Source organism: Lissotriton helveticus, chromosome 3_1 (genome assembly GCF_964261635.1).
Source record: "Lissotriton helveticus chromosome 3_1, aLisHel1.1, whole genome shotgun sequence".
In the NCBI taxonomy this organism is placed as follows: domain Eukaryota; kingdom Metazoa; phylum Chordata; class Amphibia; order Caudata; family Salamandridae; genus Lissotriton; species Lissotriton helveticus.
The window spans coordinates 152,595,044-152,614,665 of NC_136061.1; the positions used below are offsets into that span (position 1 = coordinate 152,595,044).

The window sequence follows — 19,622 nt, forward strand, 5'->3', positions numbered from 1 at the left end:
GCTCAACACCACAAAAACATAAAACACTTTGCTTTAACAACTGTGGCTTTACCAATAAATAATTTGTTTTCAAATGTCATTAATACATTTGCAATAAGGTTTAGCAGCTGCCATTTGCCAGGCCACGTTGATAAAGGTTGATAAGATTTAAAGACCACTTTCCTAAAGCGGTGGTTCTCTTCCTGAGGGTGGCGTGGAAGGATTAGTAGTGACATGGAACAATAAGGGTACTCTAAAAGATGATTTTTAGAAAATGATTGCAAAAGAGTGCTCTGTGAAGCACATTTGGGAGCAACATTAGTAAAAATATGACAGGATTTAGAGAGCACTTTACAGAACTGATTGGAAGTCATCACATGGTTCGGTAAAGTATATACTGCCAGTCTCCTCGGGCCCAGAAATAGGTAAAGCAAAATTCTACATGCCCGCAAGAGCCGGTAGTACCATTGCCCACATGCTTCCATGAAGAGGCATTGCTAGACTTCATAAGCCTGCAATAATAATAACTATCCTATCACATCAGCTCTTACCTGCTGTGGCATCTGGTGGCTGACTGGCAATGGGGTGTGGCATGTTTAGTGCCTTGGGTCTCCCAGCTTCTAAGAACTGTTTACAGAAGTGAGGATGTTGCTGCTTTTGTTGATACCATCACACTCTGCAGGTAGCCAACACCATTTGAGGTCTGTGCAGCAGCCAACTAAACTGCCACTAAAACCAAGAATGATGGGCGACTATTGGTTCCATTCTCAAACCCAACAGCAGGTGCCTCTGACCGAAAAAGGCAAGGAGGCAGGGACAGGTAAATGCAGCAGCAGCAGAGGTAAGAAACGTTAGCACTTCTGCTTCCGAGAATCTGAAACATTAAGTATCAGATACTGGCCCAGCTCTTGAGGTGGCGCCGAGCTTCCAGGTGCTGCCTGAACCCATAAGGAAAAGGAACCCGTATTACTGACATTGGCATTACAAATGTATCAGAATTTCTTAAGGCTCAACAAGGTGCAGAAACTGTTTTCAGTGAGGTTAAAAATGAAAAACTCATTTATAATAATTCAGAACTATGAAAAATTGAAAATTTGTGAAGCTACTTAAGGTGTATGAGTTGTGATTCCGTTTAATGTGGATGAATTGGTCCCACCATGGAAGGCAACAGAAGAGCAGCTCCAACCATTCATCTCCAAGTCTTCAGGACACCCGAGGAAGACAAAGACCCCTATCCTGGTGCCTTTAACGTTTTAGGTGGCAATACATTCATATACACATAAGCAATGGTTTAGAAGCAGCTGTTCAATACTCACTGGCTGTCGAGGGCCAGGTTGAGGTCATCAGATCTAACTTTGAAGAAGGTCAGAACATGAGAGCAGCGGGATATCTTGTTGGGGAGATTCAACAAGGTATGGCAGTAATCGGCCAACGTGCTTTGCCTGTTCTCTGTAGATTTGAGGCCATCGAACCACTTTGGTGCTGAAAGAAGAACATCAACAAAGTAAAGTTAGATTTTGTACAATAGCTGTTGCTCGTTATGATCTAATTTTTAGTCAGTGGTAGTGATTTGAAGCTGTTAGAGTGGTGATTTTAAAATGTACAAACCCACTATAAATAATGTGAAAGCTTAAGTTCATAAAAAGAAAAGTCAAGTAGTACGTTTCCCCAGCACTATTAGGTTAACACGCCTCTGCTTTTCTGGAAGACATCAACCCAGTGATGGACCCAGAAAATGTGAAAGAAAGAAGCATGTTTGGAGAGAAGGGGGTTTCCCTTTTATCGGCCACTTCCAGTTTACTGCAAGGTCTTCACAGGTGACGACTGTGTTTTTTAGCAGGAAGGAGATATCAAGTGGAGTTAGATTGCATTTTTGGTTCAGGTTTCTATTCGACGAGTAAGGACTGAGTTGAAAGAAGGAACGAGGAGGCATAGGTCTATGATTAGCATAGTGAGGAAACAAATGACTAAATTCTGAAACTCTTTTTGAATATGAATCTTAGGATTATTACAATGCTCATTGTAGTAGGACATGTTGAGCAAGCAAGGCCTTTAACAGGTCGATCCCTAAGGAATTCTAGTGCTGAGGCGGGATTTCAACTAGGAAGAATAGGTTTCTCCTCCTTACACCACTTTGAAAACGGCGTCACCCACAGATCCTTATGGTCGGTGGGTAGCGACTCTGCTGTATACAGTGGACTAGTTTCTTTGAAATGCTTTTCTTCTGCGAGAACAACCCTACGGTCCAGGAAAGACCTGGCCTGGCAGTTCAGGCTGGACTGTTCCCATGAGAGGCAGGGTCAAGACGGATTTCCATAATGCTGTGTACAAACTGAGGTGACATCGTGAGCAAAAGAACGATGGATTAAACCCAGATCTCTTGACGGGGGGTGAGTGCTTGAAAGGTTTAAGCACCCCATCCGTCATCTTGTTGTATTTGCTAAGTTTGCCCTAAGTGGCCAAGGTATGCCCAGACATGGGTCCCTTGCTCACTGTGTCACTGGAGTCAAGTTAGCCTGGCTGATGACGGGTGATACCGCGAACCCAGGATGCTTGTTTCCGGTCCAGGGACGACCTGGCCTGGCAGTTCCGTCTGGACTGTCCCATGAGGAACAGGGTCGAGACTGATTTGCATATGGCTGGGTCCACACTGGAGTGGCAGAGTGAGCAAAACAACCATGGATTAAACCCAGATCTCTTGACTGTGGGTGAGTGGTTGGAAGAGTTTCACTCCGACCACCATCTTGTGGTGTTTGCTAAAGTCAAAGAGACTCTGTTTTTTGCGCCAATATCCATCTGTACGTCATTCCTCTGTGGGATCATTTTCAATATATACTTTTAAGTGTTCTTCTGTGCTACTTTAACATCTACATAGATTGGATACAATTGGTAAAATTTGTTGGAGCTTTCTGATGGTTAAGCACCCTCTGAAAAGGATTTTTATTAAGCGTCAAAATGATTGTAAAAATCTAGTAATCGGTGTTAAAAAAGATCCGTTGGACTAAATAACGTGTACATTTGTGTGCTGGCTCAGGCATTGATTTCGAGGCTTTCCTTGACTTGATCTATGAGTTCCATAATAATTACTGCCATCAGAGGCCTTCAAGATTTTCTCAGTAGAGAAACTAATTTCGGTTTTCTTTCTGGCTGTTTGAATTTTCATCATGCCCTCCAGCCCCCCTCCACGGTTACACAGGTGCTGACCTGTACCTGTAGGATTGACTGATGAACACACAGTCATGGTCTCCATCCTAACGCATGAAGTCCATTGGGATCCAATGTGCATTTGGACCAACAGTTTCAGCTCTAGAATGGGGGGGGAGTAAGGCGCAGTGGATCTTCAGCCGTACTAGCTGTGAGGAGCTTGCCAATTTTTTCATAGAAAAAACTAAAAACATCGAATACGAAATACAATCTAGGAATTCCCCTCCTCTAACTACCCACCATTAACCTACATTTTACTCCGAGATCAAGAATCAGGATAGTACACCAACATGAACCCCAAAGAACAGCGCCTCTTTTTCTTTCATTTTAATTATTGCTTGTCTCTTCGACACTCATGGTTTGACATTTTTGGCAAATTGCACTTTCAAGACTATTCTACAGAATCCCAACACAATGTTTCCATTTTGTGGGGACAATAGCGGATTTCCCCTGTTTTAATTGCTGGTTTTCATTGCACATTTACATTTTCAGTTTTTCTTCCTTCGCTCTTTAGCTATAACATTCTCAGAATAAAAGCGGCCCGCGCCGAGAAACGGATTACTTTATTTAAACTGAAGCACTTATTGATCTGTCGTTCTGCACGTCCCCATCCCTTTTCATGGAGAAGGGGAGGTGTACAGCGAAACATCGTGTTTAACACACAAGGAGGCACATGCATCAATATTGCATTTTGCGATTCCTTAAATGCGAAAAATAAGGAATCGCAATTAAGGAATTGCAAACTGCAATGCATCAAGAAATTGCTAAAAAAAATAGCGATTTCTTAAAATTCCTTAATTGCGATTCTCTAATTGAGAATCGCAATTAAGGAATACCTCCCCATCCATTCCTATGGGCCTAAAGGCCCATAGGAATGAATGGAAAGACATTCTTAATTTGCAATTCACCATTAGAAATTCGCAAATTAAGAATACAATTTCAAGGGTGCAGGGGTGTCCAAAGGACACCCTGTTGCACCCCTGAAATCTGCTTAGAAGTACATTTTGCACACTCACATGCCCCAAGGGCATGTGTGTGTGTAAAATGGAACTTTGAAAAAAGCACTTTAGTGCATTTTTCAAAGTTTTCGCAAATTACCATGAAGGACAACTTCATGGTAATTTGCTCCCCTTATTTGGGAATTCGCAAATTTTTAAAGTTTGCTGCATTGCATTTAAGGAATCTCAATTTGAGATTCCTTAAATGCAATCGCAATTTAAGAAATCGCAATTTTGCGATTTCTTAAATTGCGAAAATTAAAAAAATATTAATGCATCCCAAAAAAGGGAATTGCTTTCGCAAACGGCCGAATTTTGCGATTCGCACCATTTGCGAATGCAATTTCCATTGATGCATGTGCCCCTACGTGCACTCAAGGTGAACAGGGGCAGTGTACTCAAGGTGCACCGGGGCAGTGTACTCAAGGTGCACAGGGGCAGTGTACTCAAGGTGCACAGGGGCAGTGTACTCAAGGTGCACAGGGGCAGTGTACTCAAGGTGCACAGGGGCAGTGTACTCAAGGTGCACAGGGGCAGTGTACTCAAGGTGCACAGGGACAGTGTACTCAAGGTGCACAGGGACAGTGTACTCAAGGTGCACAGGGGCAGTGTACTCTAGGTGCACCAGGGCAGTGTACTCACGGTGCACAGGGGCAGTGTACTCACGGTGCACAGGGGCAGTGTACTCAAGGTGCACAGGGGCAGTGTACTCAAGGAGCACCGAGTCATTTGCCCAGAATCCCAAGATGCTGAGCCAACACAGAGGCTCGAACCCGGTTCCACAGCTTCAAGTTTGGCAGCTCTATCCGTAGGCTAGATCCTCTCCCTGCTTTCTGCCTTTGTCGCCGTTTTCCTTCTTTCCCCTTTTTGATTTTTTTCTCTCCCTCAACGTTTGCGGAGGAAAAATATGTGGTGGTTCCCAAAAATGAGTGCCTTTGGGCGCCATCACAAACAAGCATTTACAATGCAATGGTTTCGCCTTTGGAAAAGTTAGAGCTATTGGCATTGCTCATGACATTTTTTATTTTTTTTACTTATAAATAAATGGCATTGTTATTTACATTGCCAACAGCTCTCTCAGCCCACACAGCTCTCTCAGCCCACACAGCTCTCTCAGCCCTCACAGCCCACACAGCCCACACAGCCCACACAGCCCACACAGCTCTCACAGCCCTCACAGTCCACACAGCTCTCACAGCCCACACAGCTCTCACAGCCCACACAGCCCACACAGCTCTCACAGCCCACACAGCTCTCACAGCCCACACAGCTCTCACAGCCCATACAGCTCTCACAGCCGACACAGCTCTCACAGCCGACACAGCTCTCACAGCTCTCACAGCCCACACAGCTCTCACAGCCCACACAGCTCTCACAGCCCACACAGCTCTCACAGCCCACACAGCTCTCACAGCCCACACAGCTCTCACAGCCCACACAGCCCACACAGCCCACACAGCCCACACAGCTCTCACAGCCCACACAGCTCTCACAGCCCACACAGCTCTCACAGCCCACACAGCTCTCACAGCCCTCACAGCCCACACAGCTCTCACAGCCCACACAGCTCTCACAGCCCGCACAGCTCTCACAGCCCTTACGGTACCTGTCAATCAATGTCCAATAGCTTAACAGGAGCACTCAAAGCAAAACTCTTCTTAAAGCACCAGGAGAAATTCGGTTTCAAGTGGCCCTCTGCAGGAGGTGTGTGCAGGTTAAATGGATAGGTCAATAGTATATATATCAGCATGAATACTAATCAACAAAAAGCGAGAGTTGACTTCGGCCTCAGCTACCTTTTAGATACAATATATCAAAACATGTCACTTCATCATACAGCCCGAAAACCAGATAAACCATTTCATCGTACGTAATGCAGAAAAAGTCGAATTTATGGGCTAGAAACTCATCTCTCTTTTCAACTGCCTACAAAAAAGATTAAAGTCCCAAACGCTTGGCAGGGCAGTATAACAAGACCTGCGTATAAGACAGCGCGAAAAAACCTCCCCAGCGATCACAAAACCATGCTCCTCGGTACTGCTGTGGAAATATTTACAAAACACAGTCTTTGTAGCTCGCGGGACTGAGCACACAGAAATCTCCTGCCCTCACTTCACTATGTGGTAAGAGTGGATTTGACACTGCATTCAACAGACAGAATAGAGTGGCCAAAGTTAAAGAAACAAATTCGGACACTGAAGCCTTTCCAACCGCTTTAAAAAGATTATGATTCAACAACACATAGGTACTTGGGGAGTACGAGCAAGTTAGTGCTTGAAATCAGGGCAATTAAATGCCTAGCCTATTGCTCTATGCAGGAGAATGTTTGTAAATGTGCCGTCATAACCGTTTTATGTTATTATGACAACGATTTCACATGTCAAGTCTTAAAGGTTATGGAAAGTAAACTACGGAAATGTTTCAGCAAAAATGTCATTGTTGGCGGTTGTAGTTACTAAGGCTTGAATTTGGTTTTGAAAGACTAGTTCGTAAAATTAAAGAAGCTTTTTTTAGACTGTGATAAGGATTTAGGAAAGGTGAACCTCTCACCTGCTTCATCTTTTGTTAACGTAAGCTAACAACATCCTAGCAGACACAGGCCAAGCACGCTCCGTTATCAGTGGGGTAAATATCAGTGAAAATAAACTGCTTAGCCATAAACTATCCCCGCTCTCTCCACTTTCCCTGGAGGGGTCCGCTCTGAATTCTGCCCATTCAGTTAATAACTCTCTACGAAAACATGGCTAGTGAATTGTGCCGAAGGGAGCATAAGGGGAACAAAGCGGGCATGGACTGCTAGACAGATGGGTGAGGGGTGTACACAGTGTAGGAGAGAGAGTACAGGAAGATAGTGTGAAAAGGAAGAGTGAGTGAGAGCCACAATGGTGGTGGGACTGATTCATTAGATGCATTGTGTGTGCCTATGTTGGCTATTTGACTACGTTCTGCGACCTCGCGGCTGTGTGAGATGCAACGGCAAAATAAAGAACAAATGGGGCCGGGGCCGGAGACACGGACAGCGGGAGGGGGGTGGGGCGGGAACGGGCATAAGGACAGCGGGAGGGGAGCTGGAACGGGCATACGGTACAGGAAGAGAGTGTGAAAAGGAAGAGTGAGTGAGAGCCACAATGGCGGTAGGACTGATTAATTAGATGCATTGTGTGTGCCTATGTTGGCTATTTGACTACGTTCTGCGACCTCGCGGCTGTGTGAAATGAATAAGTAGGAAATAGACAATGACAGGATAAACTCACCATGTCTCAGGCGTGTGAGATGCAACAGCAAAATAAAGAACAAGTGGGGCTGGGGCCGGAGACACAGACAGCGGGAGGGGGGTGGGGCGGGAACGGGCATAAGGACAGCGGGAGGGGGGCTGGAACGGGCATACGGACAGCAGGAGGGGGGGCGGGAACGGGCACACGGACAGCGGGAGGGGAGCACTCACCAGGACTTCTTCCGGTGGCGGTCGGCCGCGGAATGAGCAAATGCAACCTCGACGACCCAAAAAATAAACCCCGCCCACCGCCGCACTGACATCCTAAAAGGGGCTGGATGAGAAAAACATCCCAGGAACGCCCACGAATCGCCTCCCTGAATGACGGACACCTCTGTCTTCCAATGGCTAGCCTCCATTTATGGAGCTAGCCAATGGAAGAAGGGGCGGATTCAAGTCCCCCATACTGTAAACAAAAGTTTTCGCCTGGGCGGAGCACTGCTTTGTAGTGCTACGGCCCAGGCAAAACCTAAAAACTTGCTCAAATTAAGCACTCCATAGCTCATACATACTCCACCTGTCCTTCTTTTCGGGGAAGGGAAACCGAATTTAAAACAAGTTTAGCGCTTTCTTTTGTTGTTTTCAGTCATTATTGATATATTCTTTTGCCGCATCCACCTTGCATTTAGCAGGAAGTGGGCGCAGATCCGAATTTGCGATTGTAAAGTCTGGATCCCCACTCCCCAGTGCACAGGCACCCAATTACACCGCACTCTGCATTGTGACAGGCGAGGGTGGCAGAGTAGCGCACCCCCATCTCTGCGTCTCACAATGGACTGCTCTTCCTGCCCTGTGTATGGAATAGAATGTACCCATCTGTTGAGTATAAGCGGTCACTCTCGAGCACCTCACACTCTGCTTGTGCAGTCTGACGGCTGCAGGAATAGCAGGCAGGGCCAGGGTCCCATTGGATGACGCAGGCTTACGAGCTGCCTGTGTGTGTCCCATTAATGCGCGGGGCTTGCAAAGACGACACATTGCAGATTGAAATGCTCAGGCAGAGGCGAGCTGTGCCAGCCAGGCCCGCCGTTGGCTGGTGAGTGCTTATGAGGAGCAAAGACAATACCCACCATAGTGATATTAACGAGGTGGGAAGGGTGTGCCTCCTGCGCACAGTACCTTTCCATAGGCAAATAAGTGAATCCTTCGATGTGCAAGGCTTGAGCTGCACAGCAGAATCAGTATCAACATGTATTGCTTAGTTAATTAAAACCATAACAATCATTTATCTCAATAAAACATAAAACACGATAAAAGGAATTCATTATCACTAGAAGGTTAGCAATATTAAAACCATGTGCGAGAGTAGTCCAGACAATATGTAAGTGACTTGAAGCTGATAGTGGTTAAATCAGCTAGCTTCATTATCAGCAATGAATACAACTTTAAACAGGAAATTAAGAGTGTCAGCTCAGATTGGTTCCTTTTTTTTTTTTTTTGGAGTGTCTCTTTATCAGATCCTTATGGCAAAAAGGATGATGTGATTATTTGATTAGCCAGTCTAGTTGTTCTGTCCATCCGAATGGCTTGTGCAAACAGAAATAATAGGCTCAAGTATAAAGCGTTTAAAATCTGTGCTGGTTTGTTAGTGTTTGAGATCCAGAGACCTGCACTGCGATAAGCCCAGTGCTTACTTTGAGCCGGTGGTTTCCGGTGCTCGCACCAGCACTTAATTTTAACACTGGCACTTATGACAGTCTGCCACATGGTGGCGCAGCCTATCTGATTTAGAAACGAGGACAACAGTTGTTTATTCATTCAATATACATTAAAAACACTAATACCTGTCGCCCAAGCCATTGTTATAGCTTTGGGGGCCTGGCATAGTCTGAATTCTCACACATCTGGGAGTGTGTTGGTTAGTAATTGTGTTTGTGGTGTCATTAGTAGCACTGGTAGAGGGCCCTGGCATTTTAAAAATTAAGCACTGGACCAGCCTCTTCTAAACTCTCACTGTGAAGCAAAAGCCTGGTCTCTCTATGATGAAAAGTTATTTTTACTTTTCAAGCATCAAATATTACTCATATATAAATGCAGAAGTGTGAGCAGAAAGGTCTGGGGTTTGGGAAATTCCCAGCTAGATGGCGCCTCCTCTGCACCTGCACAAGTCAAATGACTTCTGCAGATGGACTTTCCTACATTCTATGGTAAAATATCAGATGTGCAACACAACAGTGTTGCTTAATGTCACTATTTACATCACTTTTTTTAAACCTCTGTTTTTGAAAGGCTAGAGACCCACCCACTTCACCCAATCACGAACTTTTCTGTCGTAATTGCTTCTGGCCCTAAGTCTCTATTCCCCTTGTTTACTTGTTTTTGTGTGTTTTTTTCAACTTCTATCCCAGCATAGTTATGCTGGATAAAAGTTTATTTTAATTAAGAAAACTGCCTGACACCAAGGCCAGACAGTAAATGAACCAGCTTGTTCTGTAAAATATATTCAACCCAACCCACACTGCAGGAGGCCACCACTGGAATGGGGCAAAGGGCTCTTGATTGGTACATGGCAGCCTACCCTGCCCCAAGAGGAGCCTTCTCTTAGCATGCAGCCAGTTGCATATCAAAATGTCAATGCCAACAAATATTGCGGGATCAAGATACTGAGGCCCCAAAATCGAGGACCAAAATATCATGAAGATATGTATATTTACATAAGCATAGGTGTACTGTACTTGACTTCTCATCTATGGTCTTTGAAGATATATATCATTAGGGTACATGTAAGTGCAGTCAGGTATAGTACACCTATACTTACTTATACATTCTTAACTTTAACAATAATTAGGCGTCAACCTTTTTGCCCTACAATATTTTTGCAGTTGATATTCTGATGAAATACCCCGTGCCCTCCCAGGAAAATGTCAGAGTGGCCAGTCCGGCCGTTCTGTACACGCCAATTTCAGTTTTCACTTTCAATGTTTTTCATAATCAATGTTTTTTCCCTTCAATGTTTTAAGATTTTGCAGGGTTCCACGTGAAGAATCTGGGAGCATAATCATGGATGCAAACAGAGAAGTGCCATTCCAAGAGGGGACATCATGTAGGAATTAATATTTTGGAAGTTAATAGCGTGGCTGTGTGCTGGCAGTGATGTCAGTTGTTACCAGAAATGTTGCTTTCCTGTCTCCAACTTCATGCATGTTTTGCAGCCTGGTGAGCAAACTACTGCTGCCTGACACTGTAAACTAGAGCCAATGCAGAGCCCTTGCCTCAACCTATTGTTATCAATTGTTTGTCCCTCAAGGTTGCGCGGTTCCTCTGGGAATCCCTAATCATGACCATGGACATGATTAGGGATTCCCAGAGGCACCCGCGCAACCCCGGGCTTACTAATGGTACCCCTGGCACTGCCCTTACTACCCCTGCTGCCATGGGTCATGAAGGCCTCCACTATGAGTGCTCTTCTTACTTCCCGTGCCTATCACTTATTGCTCACCCCCAAGCAACAAACAGTAAGCTGTTGAGTAGTTGCGGGTGGGACAAAGGGGTCACCTGGAGGTCAAAGGGTGTGTGATGCCACTTCCACCACTCCTGGCCTTTTAGTCACTCACCGTCCACGTGACAGCATCTTCAGTGCCAGAACTTGTGTGCACAAGCCTTACCGAGGAGGCCATCATGATGTCAGAGCCCGCGATCTTCTTTTCATAAAGAAAATGAGTTTTTTTCAGTCCACAAACAGCTCAATATGTATATTGTCTAGTGAGTTTGTTGCTTGGTAACATTTTGTGGGGTCTACTGTGCAGATTTCAAAAGCTTACAAATCACCTTTCAGTTTTAAATTATGCTATCGTTGGCACTGAATTCAACAACTGTGTACAGCGGATACTAGAATCAGACGTTTGCATTTTTCTGAGCTCTTAGGAAGTACAAGAGAGGAGGTCCTTCTCTTTTTCTCTTTCCTGTGGTCGCCAGCAGACCTACTTCCACAGTCTGCTGCTTGGGGAATACCCATATTTTCAATGAGCTGTGGAAGTACAGATGAGCAAAATCGGGGTCTTGCGTAGGAGAAAGAAATGAAACCACACATTCGACGTTTGACAGTTTTCATTCTAAGCCGCAGCGAAAGATTCTTAGTTCGCCTCGTGTAGGTTATAGAACCCTTTCCTTTAAGGAAAACGGGCTGCAATTCAAAATTAAAAAAACAAAACATTTATTTAAAAAGCAGTCCCAGACATGGTGGTCTGCTGACCCCAGCAGGCCACCATCCCTGTGAGTGATAACCATTCCCAATGAGTCGCAAATTGCGACCTGCCTCGTGAATATTAATGAGGCCGGTCCCTTGCGACCCATTGGGAATCGCAAACAGTTAAAAACACACTGCTGTACATAGCTGTTTGCGATTTCCTAATACGATTCGCAAAAAAACACTATTAGGAAATCTCAAACAGAAGCCTTTGTACATCAGGCCCTTGTTTTCTCTAGAGGTATCTTTATTACATTAGATACTCAAATGTCAGGATTACAGAACAGAGTTATGACGTCAATCGGTCACATCACAACCCTGGAAATTCACAGATGGCTTTTCAATGTCAAAGAAGGCAGAACTTACAATTGGCTGTCGGTGGTATGAGGATTGATAACTGGTTGGCACAGATGTGAACAAGGCAAGACCATCAAGTGGTGCACTGGGATAGGTATGACCAAGAATGACAACAACGATGGCCAAACTAGTGGGGGGCAGAAAAAGAGGAAGGACCGCCCTGGGGCCAAAGGCTGAGGGCTGTGGTAGAACAGTCAATATGCCAATAAGAAGGGGTGTAGCAATCAATGGCGCAGCAGGAGAAGTGACACAAGGCATACGTTTTTGAAGGAAGCCACTGCACTCTTACAGCCATGTTTTACTACCAAATAAGGAGTGGAGGCTAATTTTCCTTTCTTGTAATAGGGCACGTGGCACCTTTGATATGTCAGAGAACCATTGACCGCCTTCCGAACAGCACAATGAAAGCTATTTTGAATGATATACATGTGGACACATTTTGCAAAGGATGAAAAAAAAAGACATAAAATGACCACTAGGAAATAAAAAATGGAACAGAGGAAGAAAATCCGTAAAATAGCATTGATATTGCAATGGCTTTGCAGAATTAGCCCAAAGGGGGTACATTTTAGTTGCTCCTCGTTGTTACATTCTTGCGCTCACATGTTCAACGAAGATGCACAGAATGCACCTTCCATATTGTTTATGATTACCCATAAAGGAAAGGTCTGAGTTTGCTGGTATTCACCAGATTTTCAATGTACACACCAGGACCCCTCCACTATAAATAGATAGGCTCCTTCCCAAAGTCTTAATCTGCAAAAGGCCCTCCATACTAGTGAATTTCTCGAGGTCCTAGGTTTCAGGACTGGGTACAAATTTCCATAGATACTGGTTTACAAATCATGCTCTGATTTTGCACCTATACATTGACACTCCGACACCATCACTTTGTAATGAAAGAATTTGAGAATCGGACCTTAAATGTGTAAGATGCAGAGTATGCTACTTTACGCCACTGCCCCAAATACACACTGCTGATGGAACAGGCATCTTATTTGTTTTTGCATGGACACCACAGCCCACATTTTGTACCTGTGCAGGAATCGTGTATTAGGGTAATCTTTATAAGCCTTGTTCTACCACAATTCACTGCTTGTGACCTCACACATGGCAACCCAGATTATGTCAGAGATAACACTAAGAGTGGCATCCCTAATGATATTAAATCCTAATATTTTTAAGTCTATTTCTTGTCTGTGAATACACTACAGCCAGGCGCGGTATTAGAGAACGGGCAAGATACAATTGCTGAATCCTTACTGGCAGTTTTATTATGTGGACAAATTGTTCTCTTTAAAATGTTTACTCTAAAAATTCTGAAGATGAACATTGGTTCTAATCTTTGGTTGGTCAGGATAGTGTTGCTCAAGGAGCCCCATAAGAGAACTATGAGAACTCTTATTAAGAGTAAGATACAGCATTCCATCTTTCAATGAAAACTGGCTGTGATAGTTGTATGCTTTAGTGAATTGGACGAGGGGTGTTTAACAGGACTGAGACATGAAATACTGGTCACATTCCAGGATGTCACCCCTCTTTTGCACTTGCAACAGAATGTTTTAGGGCTGTGCTACAGATGGTTAAAAATGTGCTTTTGCATGCAACATAAGGTAACGAGGTGATCCAAACTGAAAAACATTTAACAAAATAATTTAGAGTAAGGCCAAGTACTAAAGCAGGGTTCTCCAAAAAAGGTTCTAGAGGGCCGGCTCCCTGCCTAATTTTTAAGACAAATACATATATCTAAATGGGGATATGCTAAACATCTGCCATGGATCCAGCCCTCCAGGATCGACTATGGAGAACCCTGTACTGAAGTACAATAAAAATTCTAATTGTCAATGTACAAGTTCCTCAAGAGGGATAGTAGGCGGTATAAATACTTGACAATATCAGTTTGCTATCTCTTGATTAGAAAGAACTTTGTCCACATAGTCACGCACCTGGAAGATAAGGGATGATCCTGTTTTCAACGCTGATCTCTCCGGCTTCAATCGGGAACATCTCTTTCAGAGTTTTCTGTAGCAACAAAAAAACAAAGTGCACCATAAACCAACTCAACATATAGATAGGGGTCTGACTTTTAGATTATACATTACGTTTTATACAGTAGCAAGAACAGTATAGGTTTTCAGAAATCAATGAAGCCTATGGTACAGAATGTGTCACAAACAAATAGTGTAATAGGGGTCGCAGAGATAGATGTATAATGCTTGCCACTAGGTACCCATATGGACTTGGACCTTTAGCTGACTTGCTTATTTTGAAGTAGAGGGAAGAGTTATCCTCAGTCCCTGCACCTTTGAGTAACTGGGATCGAAAGTAGTTCAATATTCTTGGAGCTGATCTATGAAAACCATGGACACATGAATCTAAAGTTCATAAGAGCCTTATATCTACCCAAGAGTGAGGCCTCGTTGATATTTCTTCTAGGTTGTTTCTCACACTGACTCCAACCAAGACTGAAACTAAAGTGGGCCAATTTGTCATTCCATGTTGTAATGATGCCCTATTTGATAGAACATGGCAGAGATGTGGGCCATTGACTGGATAGTTATCTGCGTAGCCACAAGACCACAGTTCTAGCCCCAAGTTTTCCTACCAGACCATATCTCAGCCATAGCAATTTATCTTCCCGTACCACTGTTCCAATTGTTGGAAAAATATAGAGTGTCTAGAAGCAAGATGACCGCAATTATTTTGACATTATATCAAATAGATACTGACTTCCTTCCCCACCAGAAGCATTTCTTCTGGTGGGGAATTTTCTTTCCCTTCTTTGCTCTTTTCTGCTTTGCTCTTCTCCTCTTCTTAACCACCCCCTTAGCATCTGTTTCTATGTCCTGTTTAAAGACTGCCACTCCTCCCCCAGGTTTGTTTTGAAGGTTGCACCCAATATAATGATGGCCTTTCTTCTCATCATTTAGAGTGATACTTCCTATACATACATTCCGGTGAAACGTAGACACTCAGACAAATACAATATGATGATTTTAGTGAGGTGTAAATGGATCAATAGGATTTCCCATCCCAAGACCATACGACTCATTAACCACTAGTTTAAAGACAGGAGTTGATGTTCTATTAACGCCTTAAGAACTCTTCCTAATGTATATATCACTATGAACAAGTTCATTCAAAATGAAATAAATCTGACATGCAGGATTACTCACATGGAATTCATAGATCTCTGTAAATTTTCTGTAAACCACCTTTTCTGTTAAATCTTGCCATTTCACCAGTAACATGTAAACCTAAATAAAACAGAACACACACATGAGGCAATTGGAAAACAAATAAATTGGTCTTGCATTGCAAGTTCGACACAAGCATTTGTGTGCCATGTTTTAGCTAGAGGAGTGTTGTGAATGTGTGCAATCTACAGACAGACGGTACTTTTCTTTTTCTCTTTCCATTGGCCTTCTGCTAACTAATTTCCACAGTCTACTGCTTGGGAAATACACTTTTTCTATGAGCTGCGGAAATACAGTTGGGTAAACTCAGGGTGTTGCATAAGAAGAAAGAAATGAAACCACACATTCAGCGTTAGAGCGTTTCCACACTAAGCCACAGTAAATGCTTCTTTGTTCCTCTTGTGCATGCTACAGAACAGTTGCCAAGAAGATTTGGGTTCTACAAGATTATCTTTATTAGATTAAGAAGCTGCCAATGTGGGGTTTATAAAGAGTGCAATTATGTCACCAAGGGCCAGATGTAGGTAGGCTATTACCGGTCGGTAACGGCCGAATTCAGCAGTTACCGACCGGTAATAGACTTTTCCTATGTAGGGGCCAGATATAGGAGCCCTAATACCGGTCGGAAACGGCAGATTTTGGCCGTTTCCGACCGGTATTAGGGTTTTCAGATGTAGGGCATGCATTTACAGAATCGGTATTTTACCGATTCTGTATTTACCGATTCGGTAAAATTACCGAATCGGTAAATACAGACTCGGTAAAATACCGATTCTGTAAATGCAGATGTAGCTGGCACATGTCAGAGTGCCACAGGGCATTAAGAATCGGTATTTTACCACCCAATCCAATTGGGTGGTAAAATACCGAATCCAGGTGTGCATGCACATGTGTGCATGCACACCTGTGCCATGTGACACACAGACATGCCCTTAGGGCATGTCTGTGTGCCACATGGCGCACATGCCTATTTTTGGGGTGCCAGAGGGTGTCAAAGTGACACCCCCTGCACCCTTGCTGAAATCGGTATTTACCGAATCTGTAAATACCGATTCGGTAATGCCCATTGATTCCTATGGGCTTCAATGCCCATAGGAATCAATGGGCATTACCGAATCGGTATTTACAGAATCGGTAAATACCGAATCTTAACGATTCGGTATTTACCGAATCTGAAATACCTACATCTCCCCTCCTCTTTTTTACCACTTCTTAAATACCGATTCGGTATGAATCGGTAGTTAAGAAGTGGTAAAAAAGATTTACCTACATCGGGCCCTAGGAGGCTTTTTTACCGATTCGGTAAATAACGAATCGGTATTTACCGATTACGTATTTACGGAATCATCATAATGAGATGTAGGAAGTACTGTAAACAGTGCTTCTGGGCTTTAAGGATTCGTTATTTACCACCAACTATTTGTTGGTGGTACATAACAAATTCCTATGTAAATGCAAATATGTGCATTTACACCTGTGCCATGTGACAGACATACATGCCCTTAGGGCATGTATGTGTGCCACATATGCACACAAGCACTAATCAGGGGTGCAGCAGGGTGTCAAAGTGACACCCTGCCACCCTTGACTTTTTTCCAATTTTACCGAATCGGTAATTACCGATTCGTTAATTGACATTCATTCCTATGGGCCTCCAGGCCCATAGGAATGAATGGCAAATACCGAATCGGTAATTACCGATTCAGTAAATACCGAATCTTAACGATTCGGTATTTTTTACCGAATAATTACCTACATTGCATTTACCGATTCGAAAATACCGAATCGGTATTTTTCTGTATTTTCGAATTGGTAAATCTAAATTACCTACATCTAGCCCCAAGTCACATCACAGAACAGTATTCAGCTCTCGTAATTCATAGGCTGTAGTTCCAATCATTGATTCAATTTATGAAGACATGGAATTCTTACATGCCTTTTCAAAGACATAGAACTTACAGTTGGCAAAGGGTTGCATGAAAGCGGATTGTTAAGTAGTCGGCATATGTCTGGACTTGGCAAGACTGTCAAGTGGCAGAGCGCGAGGTGTGAAGTATAAGAGCTACGCAATCTCCTACATCTGGAAACCCAACTGGTTCGTAGAATACAGCAATCACCTGTTGACCTATCCTTCTCTTCCCTTGTCTCGTCTTCCAACCTTTCCTTCCCTTGGGAATAATGTAGTATACCGTTCTGCCCTTTGTATCATGATGTGCCACAACACAGTGTGTACTTTCCACAAAGATGCCAGCCACTGCCACTGACCACTGCAGAGGCACAACAATGTAAATTAGGCAGAAGCTGAACTGCACCTGTGGTTATGGGACTGGGTATTTTTTAAGCACAGTTATTGCCACAGCATGGCTTCTTGGCACAAGAAGGACTACTTGTGACAGGGAATAATCTGCAAGAGTAGAAGATTAGATCAATGATTGGTTAAAAGACGAGATATTTCTTGGACTGATAACAGTCTTCAATATAGCACAAAGTGGGATGAAGAGCATTCAAGCGATGAGGCACCAGGACCTGCAGCAGGTGGTCACGTAAGCAAGACTAATGGAATTTAGACAGGATGGGCTATAATGGATCCCATTGATGTAAGAATCCTGGCTGTTGGCAGTTTTCCTGTAAGACATTCTGAAGATTGCTGATGAAAGTCGTGAAAAACAGCCTCTTTCTACTGGAAGGTAATGCAGGGAATATGGTGGCAAGAAAATATGGGCTCAGGGCTTACAACTTCAGAGTAGGGGAGACCGCTGCTTTCTGAAGCCACTGCAGGCATGTTAGCAGATACCCTGTTAGATCTGCACAGAGGTCCTCATGCTGCTGAAGCCTAAATAGCATCGCGGCTGCCCCTTGGTGGAATGCACAATACCGAAAGATAAACCACAGCATCACGAGATCACAACTCTCTCTTTCATCGTGTGGAATCACAATGAAGTGATGTTCATGGGGAACAACAAGTACTGAGAGGACGGAGTCCCAGTGTGTGTGAAAATTATTATTATACAATCAAAACAAATAATCAGCAACACATTGACTGCGTCCACATTGTTTTAATCACAACGGGACTGGGTATATTAAATATACACAAGAATAAATCAATAGGTACAATTGGTTGTACAGTGCCCCGGGAAGGATAGGGAGAGGTGGTGGTGAGTGATCAGGTGAGGATGAGGTAGTGAGGAAAATTAAGTGACAATAAAATCAATGAATCAAGGAGACTGTATTTGTAAGTCGTATACAGTACAATAGACAATTAGTTCATGACAATTGGTTCAGGGAATCATACTTCACATTGAACAGTAAATGAAACAAATGATGGCGTGAAGTTGAAAAACAAATGGACGGTTGTCGACGTTTCGACCCTCTAAAGAATGGCGGGGTTAGTTGATCCCTCGCTGTAGGGTCTTCATCAGGACAAGAGATCGGGGCAGGCAACCTTGGTATATGGTATGGAATTACGAGGTCTCAAGCCATCAATCGGTTAGATCCTGTCTTGCAGGTGAAATCCTATGGTAATTGTTGGAACCTTCACTAGGTTGGAGCGAAGGGATAATGAGGAGACTGTGGTTCCCGGTAATGGGAGAACGCGGCGGAGAACAACAGCATTTTTCACAGCGACTATTAGTTCTAGGTAAAGGTCAAGTGCTTAATCGAAGACCACGGATCCCAGAATTTTTCCATTGCTCATTTTTTGAGCTATTGATGGGAAAATGATGATTATATACAAGTCAAGTGCATTTTGATAGCAGATGCAACCAGCCGACTTAGTAAGAGGCTCTAAATGGGACATGAAAACAAAAGAGTGATATCACTGTTGTGGTAACAAAGACTGGCTTGACTTCTCTTTCACCTCTACATATGTACTCTAATGGTTGGTGATGTGGGCGACAAACGTCCACTTCTTGCATGTTGGAAGAGTGTACTTGGTTCCTATTTGTGTGCAGTTAGGTTATGGGCCTCCTGCCCCACCTTTATATCCATCTTCTGTAATGCCATTATCTAGTTGAGGCTCTTTGCCAACATCACCACATTCCTCTACTTCTGGCTGTGTGGGGTGTTCTTTTGGGGGACTTTATGTCTCTCTGAGGTGGTTATGGACTGTTTTCAGTTACAGACTTTCACAACTATTTGCAGCTTTACACAGAGAGTAAACGCATACTCCAAATAATTAACTGCCTAATACTCTTTTGAATTTTACATTCTGCTCTAAACTAGCATAGAGCTAATAACACATCTTTAGCCAATCCCGGTACAGTATAAGGCCAGAATCTGTTGCAGAGTTAATATGTATCTGCATTGATTGTTCAACATATCATGGTTACACCCTCTCTGAACAATTTCACAAACTCAGAATCAGATGTTGGATGTCAGCAGATCAAGGTGTAAGATCAGACCCTTGCAGCACAAACATTACTCTGCCT

At 43.6% G+C, this 19,622-nt stretch overlaps 1 protein-coding gene across 1 annotated transcript in view; it reads right to left on the minus strand.

Moving 5' to 3' along the window:
• Positions 1-19,622, minus strand: part of NCF1 (neutrophil cytosolic factor 1) — a 70,648-nt gene that overhangs the window by 40,851 nt on the left and 10,175 nt on the right. The window contains exons 2-4 of the mRNA XM_078679419.1: positions 15,175-15,255; positions 13,945-14,020; positions 1,296-1,461 (exon numbers count right to left, since the gene is read on the minus strand). Coding sequence (XP_078535545.1) covers positions 1,296-1,461; positions 13,945-14,020; positions 15,175-15,255 — 323 coding nt within the window. The remainder of the gene's footprint in view (positions 1-1,295; positions 1,462-13,944; positions 14,021-15,174; positions 15,256-19,622) is intronic.